Consider the following 17,328-nt stretch of genomic DNA (forward strand, 5'->3'; position numbering starts at 1 on the left):
GGAGGTTTAGGAGGAAAACTGTGACCAAAACAACATTTTACGCTCCACATTGGAACATATTTTGCTGTAAAATCGTAGCAAAATACCACAGCTGCAAGTATTTTGAAGCAATGCATTACTTTTTAGAGGGAAATGACCCTGTTTACATCCATTTTACTGCTTTAACTTCACACAGTTTGAATGCAAACTCTGAATCTCTGCAGGTTCAGGTAACATACATGGATTGAGATTGAAGTTTTGGAGGATGATTTTGACTGAAAATTGCAACCAAAACATTTTATGCTGCACATTGGAACCTATTTTAAGGCAAACTGACAACAGCTGCCACTACTTGAAAGCAATGCATGACTTTTTAGAGGGAGAAGGACAGTGTTTACATTATTTCTAGTGCTTAACTTCACACTATTTGAATTTAAACTCTGAATCTCTGCAGTTTTGGAGGTTTAGGAGGAAAACTGTGACCAAAGCAACATTTTTACGCTCCACATTGGAACATATTTTCCTGTAAAAATGACCCCAGCTGCCAGTATTTTAAAGTAATGCGTTACTTTTCAGGATGAGGACACCGGTTGCCACCCAGCAGGGAGGATGAAGGGCAGAGCAGGCTCGGGTGTGAGACTGCAGCACGGTGCGCAGTGACCGGCTGCGTCCACTGGGGGAGGACCGAGCACCGCCTGCCTGCGCTGCGGTACAGGAACGACTTTCTCACCGACACTCTCCATCACCGCACACAATGGGAGGATACGGGAGTAAAGGTAGGGCTCGGCGGCGGACACGCAGACGTGCGGCGCTCTGAATCCACCGTGGAGCCGTTTCCCATCGCCTGCGCGGAGCTAAACTTTTCCCCAAGCCGCTGCCTCCGGGCCGCGGAGCCGTCATTGAACTCACCTGCTTCCCTCTCCTCGAACCGCGGAGCGATGCAGCAGAAACGGAGGCTGAAGTGGCGATAGATCCTGTTGAATTGAGACAAGACGTCGAGACGCAACCACACACACAAAAAAAGGAAAAGGAAAAAAGAAAAGTGTCCTCCTCGGAGTGCGTCAGAGCCCCGCTGCATGTGCTGCTGGACGCGGCCGCTGCTTTGGATCCGAGCAGGGGTTTGTGATGTTGCAGCCCGAAATCAAGATTTGAGCAAAAGCGAAGAACTGCATCCTCACCTAACCTTCCTCCTCCTCTTCCTCCTCCTCCAGCGGATTGTTTGGAGGGGCTCAGACGGCTCGTGTGGCCCCTTTTCACATGTAAGTATGCCCGTCAGGATGGAGGGAGGCTACTTTAATGAGAACATTTCGTGCGTAATGTCGGTTCCTCCATAATAACAACAGAATGATGATGAAGCGCTGAAGTTTGCAGCCTCTCATCACAGGAGGTGCGTAGTGTTTGGACAGAACGGCAGCTCTCTGTCACAAATATTATTATTCTAATGTGTTTTTTTCTGTCTTCTCTTGTCTCGCAGCTCCGCGGAGCGTCAGAGGGATAAAGTCCTCCAGCGGAGCTCCATCACCACAGCACAGATCCATTTTTCTCTTTTGCTTTTTTTCATCTCATCTCATAAAATGGCAACCAGGAGTGACCACGGAGGATCAAAAGACGCATTTGTGTCGGAGCTGGGAGACTAACCACCTGATGGGCACCGGAGGAGCGGCGCAGGGACTGCTGTGGTGTCGCTTGTTGACTTGGTGATTTAAAATGCCGAACAAATAGTTGGACGGAGCGGCTGCGTAACAGGCTGTGGCACCGGCCTCACATTTTTGGTTATGGTAATGATGTCATAAAACCCTGGCGGCGGGGGGGAAGCTGAGCCTCGGTCTTCTATCATGTAACATGCAGCGCGCTCAGCGTGGACCTGGCTGAGGTGTGACTTTCTCTGATTCTCTGCTCTACGGTTTGATGCCTCATTTCGCGTCTCTGCGCGCTCCGAGCTGCACCTCGCGGTAACTGAAGCCTTCACACGGACTGAAAATGGAGTTTGCCATGGTGGGCGCGGACGGCGGGTGCAACAGTCACCTGCCGTACGGTTATGCCCAAGCCCGCGCACGGGAGAGGGAGCGCGAGAGGGAGCGCCAGGCTGCTGCCCAGTCGCGAGCGGCGGCCGCGGCGGCAGCGGCGGAGGGCGGATGCGGTGCGGAGGGAGGCGGCGGAGGAGGCGGCAGCGGCGGCGGAGCGAGCGTGGGGGGGTCCACCTCCACCTCCTCCGGCGCTCATCTCCTTAACAACCGCCAGCATCAGTCTCGCGCCGCCTCCTCCTCCGCCAACATCAGCGGCGGTGGCGGCGGCACCGCCTCGCGCCCCTCCTCCTCCTCCGCCTCCTCCTCGCAGCAGCAGGAGCCCGAGCAGCAGCACAGACTCCTCAGAGAGCGGAAAAAGCAGCGCGGCGTCGGACGGTGGAGACGCAACCGGACGACTCTCGGCGGAGACCTGCGCCACTCGGAGCTGGCGCTGCTCGGATCCGAGGAGGACATCATGATCGAGGAGGAAGAGGCCGAGGGAGCCGAGGAAGAGGAGGAGGACGAGGAGGAGGAGGGCGGCCGGGGCAGCAAGAGGTCGAGCTTTCTGTGCAACATGGATGATGAGGAGGAGACGGTGTCGATCACCGACCGGCGGCCGCAGTCCGGTTACGAGAACGTTTACAGCGAGTGCGGCTGCTGCGAGAGAGTCGTGATCAACGTGTCCGGGCTGAAGTTTGAAACTCAGCTCAAGACTCTCACTCAGTTCCCGGACACTCTGCTGGGAGACCCGGACAAGAGGATCAGGTACTTCGACCCGCTGAGGAACGAGTACTTCTTCGACCGGAACCGGCCGAGCTTCGACGCCATCCTGTACTACTACCAGTCCGGCGGCCGGTTAAAAAGACCGGTTAACGTCCCGTTCGACATCTTCTCCGAGGAGGTGAAGTTTTACGAGCTCGGGGAGGAGGCGATCCTCAAGTTTCGGGAGGATGAGGGTTTCGTGAAGGAGGAGGAGAAGCCGCTGCCGGAGGACGAGTTCAAGCGGCAGATCTGGCTCCTGTTCGAGTACCCGGAGAGCTCGAGTCCGGCCCGGGGCATCGCGGTGGTCTCCGTGCTGGTCATCGTCATCTCCATCGTGATCTTCTGCCTGGAGACGCTGCCAGAGTTCAGGGATGAGAAAGAGTATCTACAGCCACGACACAACTCCTCGGAGCCGGACCACGGCTTCACGCCCTTCAACGACCCGTTCTTCATCGTGGAGACGGTCTGCATCATCTGGTTCTCCTTTGAGATTATAGTCCGCTTCTTCGCGAGTCCGAGCAAACCTGCGTTCTTTAAAAACATTATGAACTCCATAGACATTGTCTCCATTTTGCCTTACTTCATAACCCTCGGCACGGACCTGGCGCAGCACCAGGGCAACGGGCAGCAGGCCATGAGCTTCGCCATCCTGAGAATAATCCGCCTGGTCCGGGTGTTCCGCATCTTCAAGCTGTCCCGACACTCCAAGGGGCTGCAGATCCTGGGTCACACCCTGCGGGCCAGCATGCGGGAGCTGGCCCTCCTCATCTTCTTCCTGGTCATCGGAGTCATCCTGTTCTCCAGCGCCGTGTACTTCGCTGAGGCGGACGAGCCCACGTCTCAGTTCACGAGCATCCCGGACGCGTTCTGGTGGGCCGTGGTGACCATGACCACGGTGGGCTACGGAGACATGAAGCCCATCACGGTGGGCGGGAAGATCGTGGGCTCCCTGTGCGCCATAGCGGGCGTGTTGACCATCGCGCTGCCGGTGCCGGTCATCGTGTCCAACTTCAACTACTTCTACCACCGGGAGACCGACAACGAGGACCAGTCCCCGGTGGTGGAGAGCATGCCCCCGGGCTGCCCCTACTTCCCGGACTTTCTACGGAAATTCAAAGGCTCTCCCTCCGGCTCCTCGCTGGGTGACAAAGCGGAGTACATGGAGATGGAGGAGGGGGTGACGGAGTCTCTGTGCGGGCTGGACAAGAGCCCCAGTAAAGGCAACGGCACCGATATCAGCAGGAAAAACAGCACTAACTCCAAATCCATTCAGACTGACGTGTGATTACAAGCAGTCCTGCAGAGGAACGCGCCCTACACAACAGGTGATCCCCAACACAACGTTTTACGCACGTCTCAGAGCCCACGCACACGCACACACACACAGGCCACCAATTGGCAGGTTCAGATTCTCCTCCTCACCTTCAGGAGCAGCTCTGCCTCGTAGGTTCATCAATTAGTCCATCCGACCTGTGCGTGCTTCCAAATCTGACACGGAATCCAAATTGTGAGGAGCCAGGCTATGCATTCGCACTTTATGAGTTTCATCTGTCAGTAACAAGAAAGTAGGGACGGTGGTTTTGCTGTTATGCAATAAAGTTTAAAATTTGTTTGCACTAATGTAGAATTTCGCGCTGGGTTTGGCAGATTTCTATTTACAGTAGAGACAGAAGCTGTAGGCCATGCAAGTGGCAATAACTTAGTCATCCTCGGTCCACTTTAGCAGAAGAATGTTTTCTCAAAGAGAGCAAACTGCGGATATTAAGAACCCCTTTCATGCGCTGCCAGGAAAAAAATTGGACTCCAATAAATGAAAAGACAGATAAAATATTTTTAACATAAATAAAGAAGCTCATTGATAAGACAGAGCATTTAGCAGGCATCAAACAAACCAGGGCTACAGTCGTTTCTATGACATCCACACAGATAAACGCTTTTCCACATCAGGCCAAAACAAACAGGACGCCTCGTGTTGTTGTTGTTGTTGTTGACCCACCGGAGAGCTAAGCACAGGAACCTCCCGTTACACTGGCTGAGAAATGACTCGCCCCAGGTTTTCTATATGGACACTCTTGGAGCCTTGGCGACAGCAGGTTTTTTTTTTCTTTTTTTCTTTTCCCAGTTTCATTTCAAACCACCTCAAAATGACAATATCCCTTTACACGGACGCAGATGGAAAGTTACAGCAAAATGACTCTGTCGTGGAAACTCCTCGGAGGGAGTTTACGAGCAATTTTCTCTCCTGTCCGCTGGACTTGGTGCACAAAATATTTGTTTCTTTTTTTTCCCTCAAGAGGACTATAATTATCTCGGAGCTCAGAGGACCTTCGGGATGTGGACGTCTTCCAAGGTATGTAGCCTGCAGTTGGTGTGACACTGATTTTATTTGCTTTTTTAATCCACTGATGATTAAAACAATTCCCTCTGAGCCAGTAAGGCTTTGGAGGAATATCCCCAAGATGATAAACACACGCCACACTAACTACCTCCTATATTTATTAACCTCTCACCCCCAGACCAAAGAGTGACGCATGGATGTCCGTGCGTAAAAGTGCGTAACCGTGCGTAAAAGTGTAACCGAACGTGGCGCACATTCCAGCCGTCACGCAGTAAAATAACCAACAACAGCGCAAACAGATCCACTCAGAGCAGCTGCAGTTTTATCATCTGGGGAAATATAATAAATAAATGCAGCTTTATTTTTTAGATTATTCTGAATATTTAGTGCTACAATGCTGCTGTGATCGTTTATTTCCTTCTTTTATCCACTTTTTTGATCCACAGGAGAACATGAGACCAAAACTGTGACTTTTATGACTTAATGCAGAGGAATCAAACTCATCTTAGTCCAGCTTCCACATTCAGCCCAGGTTGATCTCCAGTGACCAGTAAAACCACAGCATGATAACCTAGAAATAACCACAACTCCTAATGGTTCCTTTGTTTTAGTGCAGAAATCTTCACATGTAAGGAATTATCTTTTTACAAAACATCATGAACAAACAGAAATTTATGAAGAAAAAAAATTCAGTTTCATCAACATTCAGCCTCAGTTTTCACATTACAACTTCCAGATCACAGAGTGTCTATAAAGGAACACAACATTTAGTCACCTGGAACTGAAGCACGGAGGATTTTACTTTGTGATCAAAACGACAAAAGTCACACAAAAAATAAGATAAAAAAACAAGACAAAATATTACAAAAATGAGACACAAAATGAGAAAAGCAAGAAACAAAATGACAAAAATTAAAAACCACACAAAACGAAACAAAACACAAAGAATTAGACAAAAAAGCTGCAAAGTGACAAAAAATGGACACAAGCAAGACAAAAAAAACACAAAATGACAAAGTGATACACAAAATGATGAATAAAGCAAAAGACAAAATGACAAAAATAAGATTGAAAATACAAGCGAGACAAAAAGGAACAGAAAATGAGAAAAATGAGAAAGAAAACAACAAAAACATGAGACAGGCATCAAAAGTCTGACATAAGACAAAAAAACAAAAAAAAACAGACAAAATATTACAACAATGAGACACAAAACAACAAAAGAACAATCTAGTATTTTACTTTCTGATCCAAACAACTTGTCATGGTCTAGAAATGATTTTAAATTCATACTTTTACTAATTTACAATCTGCAGTTTATGTCTTCTCTGTAATTTTTACACTCTGAGGACCAGATTGGACCCTCTGGAGGACCACTTTTGGCCCACGGGCCTCATGTTGGACACCCCTGACCTAAAATGTTCCATTTAAACATGTTTGCATCTTTAATCTGCAGATGAGGCAAAAACAAAACAAACAAAAAAAACGCTGAATCTTCCTCCTCCTCCTCCACTTCAGAAATGTGTTTTGCTTTTATTAACTCACTTGGATGCTGCTGCAGAGCGGTGTGTGTGTGTGTGTGTGTGTGTGTGTGTGTGTGTGTGTGTGTGTGTGTGTGTGTGTGTGTGTGTGTGTGTGTGTGTTTGGCAGTGGAAGGATTTTTTTACAACCATCTGCTGAAGCTTCACCCTAAATCAGCCGGAGACGTGAGGAGCTGGGTTCTGGTGACAGTTTGAGGGCCGGTCGTGTTCAAATGTGGTGTTTGAACAAGAGCAGGGTGGAATCCAAATCCTCCAGAGCACATCAGTGAAGTTAGATCTGAGAATCAGCTGCAGACTCACACATTCTGGACTGTTCTACGAGGAACGGGTCATTTAATTTGTCCAGATGGAAGATCTGAGCCCTAAAGATGGTCTGATGTTGAGGGAACAAAGTTAAAAATCAACTTAGTGGTACAGAGTACTGACAAAAAGTTAGACAAGAAAGTTACAAAGAGACAAAAAATGGACAAACAACACAAGTTTAAAAAAGAGTGAGAAACAAAACATGAGACAAATGACAAAAATCAGACAAAAAAAACAATAAAATATTACAAAAATGAGGCATAAAACGACAAAAGCGAGAAACAAAAGGACAAAAAATGAGAAACGACACGAAAGAAAACAAAACAGAGATTAAAAAAAGTTAGAAAGCAAGAAACAAAACTACAAAACAATCAGCAAACAACACAAGGGAGACTAAAAAACAAAACGACAAAAACGATGCTCAAAACAATGAATGAAGCAAAATACAAAATGACAAAAATAAGAGAAACACAAGTGAGACAAAGGAAACACAAAACGACTAAAACATGAAACAAATGACAAAAATCATACAAAAAAAGACAAAACAAGGAAAAATATTACAAAAATGAGACAAAACGACAAAAGCGAGAAACAGAACGACAAAAAATGAGGCGAATGACACAAAACAAAACAAAAAAAGAGGCAAAAAATTTGTCAAAAGTTACAAAACAACAAAAAATGGAGAAATAAGTCAAAAAATGACGAGTGAGAAAGAAAACGACAAAACATGACAGAAAACAAAAGTCGGGAAAAAAAACGACAAAAAGATGACAGAATATTACAAAAATGAGGCAAAAAATGACAAGAGCAAGAAACAAAATGACACAAAACAAATAGAAACCAAAAATTTGTCAGTTACAAAAAGACAGAAAAAATGACAAAAGTGAGAAAAAACTGGAAAAACATGAGATAAAAGTCTGACAAAAAAGACAAAAACCAAAAACAAGAAGACAAAATATTACAAAAAAAGAGACAAAATTAGACAGATGTTACAAAACAACAAAAAATGGACACGACTCGTCAAAAAAAAAAAAAGACAAAAGTAAGACACAAAATGGCAAAAACATGAAACAAACACCAAAAGTTAAAAAAACATTAAAACATAAAGAAATAAGAGATTTTTCTGCCAGTTGGAGTCGAGCAAAACTGAAGTAATCACCTCAGATTTAGGGGGAAAGTTTCTGGTAAACAGAATTTTTCAGGTTTTATCTTCTAAGTGAGAAGATTTGCTGCTTGTTTTGTTCTTATAACATTAGAACATGAAGAGTTCTGTGTTTCTGACCTCTTGGGTTAAAGAAATAACGTAAAAATCACTTCAGATTTAGGAAAAAAGTTTCTTTAAAATATAATTTTGCAGTTTTTATCTTTTAAGTGAGAATATTTGAGGCTTATTTTTGTTAGAACATGAAGATTTCTACCAGCTAAAGTACAACAAAACTAAAGATATCACTTCAGATTTAGGGAAAAGTGACTTTTGCAGGTTTTATCTTCTAAATGTGACATTTAGCCGCTTGTTTTTGTTGTTACAACATTAAAGCATGGAGAATTCTGCTTACTTCGACCTCTTATTTTACAGAAAAATGTAAGAAATCACTTCAGATTTAAGGAAAAATGTCTGTTTAAGAGACTTTTGCAGGTTTTATCTTCTAAGTGAGATGATTTGCTGCTTGTTTTGCTTTTTATAACATTAAAACACGAAGAATTCAGTTATTTTTGACCTCTTAGTTTGCATAAAAACTTATCAAATCCCTTCAGGTTCAGGGAGAAATGGACGAGCTTTTATTTTTCTTCATGACTTGTAGGAAATAACAGGTGAATGGATGAATAATTGGACTGTAAGTGACAGACGTATTGATGGCTTTAATAGGTGTCCACCCTAGCAGGAGTCGCTCCAGTAGTTCATCCTCCTGTGGATGAAACCTCGTTGATAAATGTTGTTTACGAGCCTCTTTCTGGGGAATCACAGGCTGGAGTCACGTTTGGACTGAATGGAGGAAAAGACGAGAAAATTAGCAGAGGAACTCCAAGGTTTCCGTTTATCAGATCATTTGTTCGACTAATTATGAATTTACTGACAAAATGCGACTTTAAAATGAACTCTGAGGACCCTGTGGAGGTTTAGGGTTACTGTTGAATTGTGTAAGCAGGAACCAGTCATTGGAAAGTAAACAACATTTAGACTATTGAAGCAACAGGTTGCTGCAGTAGCTGATGATTCTGTGTTTGTGATGGAGTCTGGAAAACATCTGAGCTAAACTGTGATGAACGAGGAGAGAAAATAAATCAGAAAACATTCAAGTTTTGTCTCAGCGCGTCATAAAGATCATGGATGCTGCACTTCTAGCAAATCCTAAGGTCATGAGCCATATTTTACTGAAAAAAATGAATATTATTACCACCATTATTGCTAAACAAACACTAGTCAATGAGAAAAATCTTCGCTGGCCAAGTTTTAAACGATAACGTCTCATTTTGGTCGTTGGCAGCCTTTTTGTTGTGGAAATTGTGCTCAGTCTGAAGCTCATTCCAGATGTTTTCTGTATTGAAGACGGAGATATTCCCATAAACAGTAAAATATATTAAATGTTAGTTCAATTTAAACAGAAATAGGTCCACCTGTATGTTATGCAGCCTCTCACGTCACTATTATGGTCAGAAACGCAGAACATGACTTCACTACAGGGTTTTTAAAAAAATTAAAGAAACGAGACACAAAATGACCAAAATGAGACAGAAAATGGCATAAAAGAGAAACAAAATGACATGAACAAGATAGAAAACGACATAAGCAAGACAGACAAAATGACAAGACAGAAAACGACAAAAGAGACACAAAATGACATAAAACACACAAGAGGCAAAACATCACAAAATGGCACAAGATACAAAGCGACATAAACAAGACAAAAACTACATAAAAGAGACACAAAATGACATACAAGAGACACGAAATGACAGAAACGAGACACAAACCGACATTAAAGAGATGCAAAATGACATAAAAGACACAAAACAACATAAAATAGACACAAAATGACAGAAAAAGACAAAATGACAAATGAGACACGGAACGACAACCAAGACACAAAATGACATAAAAGACAAAATGACAGAAACGAGACACGTAACAACATAAAAGAGACAAAATGACAACCAAGACAAATCGACATGAATGAGATACGGAACGACCTGAAAGAGAAACAAAATGACATCAACGAGACACAAAACAAAATAAATGAGACACAAACTAACATAAACGAGACACAAAATGTTGTAAAAGACACAAAGGAAGAGACATGACATGACAAAATGACATAAATGTGTATGTCATGCAGCCTCTCACGTCACTATTATGGTCATAAAAGCAGAATCGGTTGAAAGAGTGTTAATTAGGAGGACCAGACTAATCCTGTGCTTGTTCTGACATCTGCTCCTTACGTTCAGACTTCATGAAGAATTAAAAGGACCTCCTCTGAGTAACAGAGTCTGTGCTGACGGCTGCAGGTCACAGTGACGGCTGACCTGCTGACAAACGACTCGTTCAGCTGCTCAGAAAACCATCCTACCTGCAGCCGAGACGTCCATCCATCTCCTGAAGGCCGCTCAGGCTCACCTGGGGCTGGATCCTGTCCCAGAATGCACCGGGGCTGGATCCTGTCCCAGAATGCACCGGGGCTAGAGACAGGGACGTCTCAAGAGATGGAGGAAGCATACTTAGGCTCGTCTCGAACTATAATCCAGAGATTGTCAGTTTAATAGACACAGCAAATGGAAATTAAGGCAAAAAAGGAAAAAAAAACAGCTGTTGGACCAGAGGAAAACTGAATAAATCACTTTAGATTGAAGGAAAAAGTAAATGGACTTGCTCTTATATAAAGCTTTTCTACTCATCAGAGTACTTTTACAACAATTGCTCCCATTCACCCAGACACACACACATTCACACACTAATGTGCAGGTTGCTAATCAACCTGCAACATCAGTCAGTATACATTCATACACCAGTGGAACAGTCACTGGTAGGCAATTCGGGGTTCAGAATCTTGCCCAAGGAAACTTCGGCATGCAGCACATGACTAGGTGAGAGCGGGAATCGAACCGCCAACCCTTCGATCAGTGGACGACCCGCTCTACCACCTGATCCACAGCCACGTTTCTGTTCAAGAGACGTTTGCAGGTTGTCGTCGACATCTGAAGATTTGCTGCTTGTTTTTCTTTTTATAATATTAAAACTTGAAGAATTCTGATTTTTTTTAACCTCTTGGTTTACAGAAAAACTTAAGCAATCACTCCCCGTTATTACGAAATCGATATTTAATTATTTAATATTTCAACGCTATTTATGACTAAATAATTTTGAATATTTTTTTCTGGATTTCCTGCAAACCGTCTCAAATCCTGAGTAGACGTATTTTATTTATTTTATAAAAACTGTAAAAATGGACTCAATATGTGAAACATTTTCTGAGTAACAGGTGTCATCAACATTAGACAAGAAGTGGCTTTAAATACACATATTTTACATTTTTGTTTTGTTTCCATACCTGTCTCCTATCTGCTGCTTGTGTACACCGCCTGCAGTTCAGACTAGTTTTCCAACTACTTCCTGAATTTTTGTCATGTGACTGTTAGTCACAGCTGAGTCATTAATGGCTTCATAGCTTCACAAACGAGAACAGAATTTTTATTTTTTTTACAGAATCTTGTTAGGGCAAATGGTTTATTTTTGTCGAATTTATAAAAGAGACATGTAGAATAAAATAAATTGGTTTTAGGGTTAGATTTGAGCAGTTTTGCAGACGTAAAGACAGATGAGGTGTTCAAATATTGTCACTGAGCTGAAAATACAGTCATTCCTTCTAGTTTTACAGTTTCTGGTTCAGATAAAAGTAATTTTGGTGATTTCTAAACTATAACAAGCCTTACAAAGCCAAGAGTGTTTTTTTGGTTCAGAGGTTTCAAGCAGAACCAAATACTGACTGTACAGCTGATTATTTTTATGATTTCTCACATCAGACTGAACTTAGATGCTACTCAGTGATCAGATTAGCTGCTTTGAGTATCTCCAGAAAGTCTTCTGTGCAGCAGAACAGTGTGAAGCGTCTGCAGGATGTTTGATACCTCGTCAGTTTTTCATGCATGTGACCGACAGAAAACAAAGAGCTCGTACATCAAAACACCTCTCAGCAGGTCAGAGTCAGCCCTGTAGGATGTCTTTAAGTGTTAAAGCCCCACTGCCCAACAGAGATAATTAAGTATTTAAGTTAATAAATGAATAAAAACAGATTTGCTTGCTGTTGTGACCTGATAAATACAGGAAAAACACAAATGAGATGGAAAACAACAAAAACAAGACACAAAATAATAAAAATGAGACAGAAGATGGCATAAATGAGATGGAACATGACATAAATGAGATAGAAAACAACAAAAATAAGACAACATGATAAAAATGAAACAGAAGATGGCATAAACGAGACGGAAAATGACATAAATGAGATGGAAAACAACAAAAACAAGACACAAAAGGGTAAAAATGAGACAGAAGATGGCATAAATGAGATAGAAAACAACATAAATGAGATGGAAAACAACAAAAACAAGACACAAAATAATAAAAATGAGACAGATGATGGCATAAATGAGATGGAAAATGACATAAATGAGATAGAAAACAACAAAAATAAGACAACATGATAAAAATGAAACAGAAGATGGCATAAACGAGACGGAAAATGACATAAATGAGATGGAAAACAACAAAAACAAGACACAAAAGGGTAAAAATGAGACAGAAGATGGCATAAATGAGATAGAAAACGACATAAATGAGATGGAAAACAACAAAAACAAGACACAAAATAATAAAAATGAGACAGATGATGGCATAAATGAGATGGAAAATGACATAAATGAGATAGAAAACAACAAAAATAAGACAACATGATAAAAATGAAACAGAAGATGGCATAAACGAGACGGAAAATGACATAAATGAGATGGAAAACAACAAAAACAAGACACAAAAGGGTAAAAATGAGACAGAAGATGGCATAAATGAGATAGAAAACGATATAAATGAGATAGAAAACAACAAAAACAAGACACAAAATAATAAAAATGAGACAGATGATGGCATAAATGAGATGGAAAATGACATAAATGAGATAGAAAACAACAAAAATAAGACAACATGATAAAAATGAAACAGAAGATGGCATAAACGAGACGGAAAATGACATAAATGAGATGGAAAACAACAAAAACAAGACACAAAAGGGTAAAAATGAGACAGAAGATGGCATAAATGAGATAGAAAACGACATAAATGAGATGGAAAACAACAAAAACAAGACACAAAATAATAAAAATGAGACAGATGATGGCATAAATGAGATGGAAAATGACATAAATGAGATAGAAAACAACAAAAATAAGACAAAATGATAAAAATGAAACAGAAGATGGCATAAACGAGACGGAAAATGACATAAATGAGATGGAAAACAACAAAAACAAGACACAAAATAATAAAAATGAGGCAGAAGATGGCATAAATGAGATGGAAAATGACATAAATGAGATAGAAAACAACAAAAATAAGACAACATGATAAAAATGAAACAGAAGATGGCATAAACGAGACGGAAAATGACATAAATGAGATGGAAAACAACAAAAACAAGACACAAAAGGGTAAAAATGAGACAGAAGATGGCATAAATGAGATAGAAAACGACATAAATGAGATGGAAAACAACAAAAACAAGACACAAAATAATAAAAATGAGACAGAAGATGGCATAAATGAGATGGAAAATGACATAAATGAGATAGAAAACAACAAAAATAAGACAACATGATAAAAATGAAACAGAAGATGGCATAAACGAGACGGAAAATGACATAAATGAGATGGAAAACAACAAAAACAAGACACAAAAGGGTAAAAATGAGACAGAAGATGGCATAAATGAGATAGAAAACGATATAAATGAGATAGAAAACAACAAAAATAAGACAAAATGATAAAAATGAAACAGAAGATGGCATAAACGAGACGGAAAATGACATAAATGAGATGGAAAACAACAAAAACAAGACACAAAATAATAAAAATGAGACAGAAGATGGCATAAATGAGATGGAAAATGACATAAATGAGAGAGAAAACAACAAAAATAAGACAAAATGATAAAAATGAAACAGAAGATGGCATAAACGAGACGGAAAATGACATAAATGAGATGGAAAACAACAAAAACAAGACACAAAAGGGTAAAAATGAGACAGAAGATGGCATAAATGAGATAGAAAACGACATAAATGAGATGGAAAACAACAAAAACAAGACACAAAATAATAAAAATGAGACAGAAGATGGCATAAATGAGATAGAAAACGACATAAATGAGATAGAAAACAACAAAAATAAGACAACATGATAAAAATGAAACAGAAGATGGCATAAACGAGACGGAAAATGACATAAATGAGATGGAAAACAACAAAAACAAGACACAAAAGGGTAAAAATGAGACAGAAGATGGCATAAATGAGATAGAAAACGATATAAATGAGATAGAAAACAACAAAAACAAGACACAAAATAATAAAAATGAGACAGATGATGGCATAAATGAGATGGAAAATGACATAAATGAGATAGAAAACAACAAAAATAAGACAACATGATAAAAATGAAACAGAAGATGGCATAAACGAGACGGAAAATGACATAAATGAGATGGAAAACAACAAAAACAAGACACAAAAGGGTAAAAATGAGACAGAAGATGGCATAAATGAGATAGAAAACGACATAAATGAGATGGAAAACAACAAAAACAAGACACAAAATAATAAAAATGAGACAGATGATGGCATAAATGAGATGGAAAATGACATAAATGAGATAGAAAACAACAAAAATAAGACAAAATGATAAAAATGAAACAGAAGATGGCATAAACGAGACGGAAAATGACATAAATGAGATGGAAAACAACAAAAACAAGACACAAAATAATAAAAATGAGGCAGAAGATGGCATAAATGAGATGGAAAATGACATAAATGAGATAGAAAACAACAAAAATAAGACAACATGATAAAAATGAAACAGAAGATGGCATAAACGAGACGGAAAATGACATAAATGAGATGGAAAACAACAAAAACAAGACACAAAAGGGTAAAAATGAGACAGAAGATGGCATAAATGAGATAGAAAACGACATAAATGAGATGGAAAACAACAAAAACAAGACACAAAATAATAAAAATGAGACAGAAGATGGCATAAATGAGATGGAAAATGACATAAATGAGATAGAAAACAACAAAAATAAGACAACATGATAAAAATGAAACAGAAGATGGCATAAACGAGACGGAAAATGACATAAATGAGATGGAAAACAACAAAAACAAGACACAAAAGGGTAAAAATGAGACAGAAGATGGCATAAATGAGATAGAAAACGATATAAATGAGATAGAAAACAACAAAAATAAGACAAAATGATAAAAATGAAACAGAAGATGGCATAAACGAGACGGAAAATGACATAAATGAGATGGAAAACAACAAAAACAAGACACAAAATAATAAAAATGAGACAGAAGATGGCATAAATGAGATGGAAAACGACATAAATGAGAGAGAAAACAACAAAAATAAGACAAAATGATAAAAATGAAACAGAAGATGGCATAAACGAGACGGAAAATGACATAAATGAGATGGAAAACAACAAAAACAAGACACAAAAGGGTAAAAATGAGACAGAAGATGGCATAAATGAGATAGAAAATGACATAAATGAGATAGAAAACAACAAAAATAAGACAAAATGATAAAAATGAAACAGAAGATGGCATAAACGAGACGGAAAATGACATAAATGAGATAGAAAACAACGAAAATTATACACAAAATGATAAAAAATGAGACAGAAGATGGCATAAACGAGATGGAAAACGACATAAACGAGATGGAAAACAACAAAAATAAGACACAAAATGATAAAACTGAGACAGAAGATGGTGTAAACGAGATGGAAAACAACATAAATGAGATGGAAAACGACAAAAACAAGACATAAAATGATCAAAATGAGACAGAAGATGGAATAAACCAGATGGAAAACGACATAAATGAGATGGAAAACAACAAAAATAAGATAAAATGATAAAAATGAAACAGAAGATGACATAAACGAGATGAAAAACGACAACTGAAATCGAAAACAACACAAAGGAGACAGAAAACGACAAACGAGATACAAACGGCAAAAACAGGATCAAAAACAACACAAACGTGACAATCTATCTGGCATTTAATAGGTTCAACAGGTTTTGGGGTTTCACAGGTTATTTTAAGCTGAGTTTAAACTTTGGTGAAATAAAATTTAAAGTTAAACTTGGATTTAATCAGGTGCAACTCTCAAAAACTGTGCTACCTGAGGACTAAATGAGTGAAAAATGATGTTAAATCAGACTTTATGTGGACTATTGCCTCTAAGAATGTGAGTAGAAATGTTCTTGTTGCTCTCACAGGTTCCCCGCTGAGCCTGATGGATGTTTTTCTTCTTAAATGTTATAATTTTGTGGATAAAAATCATCAATCAAGCAGCATTGCGCGTCCTGGAACAACATGCTAATGTGTGCTCGTTTGAGGAAAGAATCTTAAATGCTGTGTTTTAAGTAATCGCCGTAAATATTCTATTCATAGACGCCCTGCTGATAAAATCTGGTCCTGTGAAGTATCCGCAGAAACAACATAAAAACCGAAGGGGAACTTCAGGAGGCTGGAAAGTCTCCGTTCATCACCCATTAATCAGCCTGATAAAGAACCGGCTGCTGCCAACACACACACCAGGCCGTCCAGCTGCTGTCATTCTCACTATTTATGAGAATTATTGTCCTTTTTTCTAAACGAGCCTTTGTGTAAAATCATCAACAAACACTTCAGAGAGTTCAGGACGGATTCGTCGGTTTCAGCGTCGAGATTCTTCCAAACATGGTCGGAGAGAAGCGAAGGCAGCGAGAAAAAGAAAAAAAGAGTTTTAACCAGGTGAGGAAACGTCAGCTGACCTATCAGCAAAAATGCAAAAATGAAACACAAAACGACATAAACGAGACATAAAACGAGACATAAAATGACAAAAATAAGACAGAAAACAACAAAAATAAGACACAAAATGACAAAAATGAGACAAAACAACACAAGCGAGACACAAAATGACACAAACGAGATGGAAGGCAACAAAAACAAGAGAAAACACAACCAGGACAGAAAACAATATAAACCAGACACAAAATGTAAAAAAAAAAAAAAAAAAGAGTCAAAACAATAAAAGTGAGACACAAAATGACCCAAGCAAGATGGAAAATG

At 40.0% G+C, this 17,328-nt stretch overlaps 1 protein-coding gene across 3 annotated transcripts in view; it reads left to right on the forward strand.

Moving 5' to 3' along the window:
• The first annotated feature begins 656 nt into the window (after positions 1 to 656).
• Positions 657 to 17,328, forward strand: part of kcna4 (potassium voltage-gated channel, shaker-related subfamily, member 4) — a 95,913-nt gene continuing 79,241 nt past the window's right edge. Inside the window, exons 1-2 of one of the 3 annotated variants that reach the window (XR_007937885.1) lie at positions 657 to 1,238; positions 1,454 to 5,097. Coding sequence is in view for 1 of the 3 variants with exons in the window: in XM_051939192.1 (XP_051795152.1) it covers positions 1,960 to 4,032 (2,073 nt within the window). In the remaining 2 variants the exon portion in view is untranslated. Of the gene's footprint in view, positions 1,367 to 1,453; positions 5,098 to 17,328 lie in introns of all 3 variants that reach the window. The other 2 variants (XM_051939192.1, XR_007937886.1) reach the window with 2 other exon arrangements.

The sequence above is a fragment of the Acanthochromis polyacanthus genome, chromosome 2 (genome assembly GCF_021347895.1).
Source record: "Acanthochromis polyacanthus isolate Apoly-LR-REF ecotype Palm Island chromosome 2, KAUST_Apoly_ChrSc, whole genome shotgun sequence".
NCBI classification, from domain to species: Eukaryota; Metazoa; Chordata; class Actinopteri; family Pomacentridae; genus Acanthochromis; species Acanthochromis polyacanthus.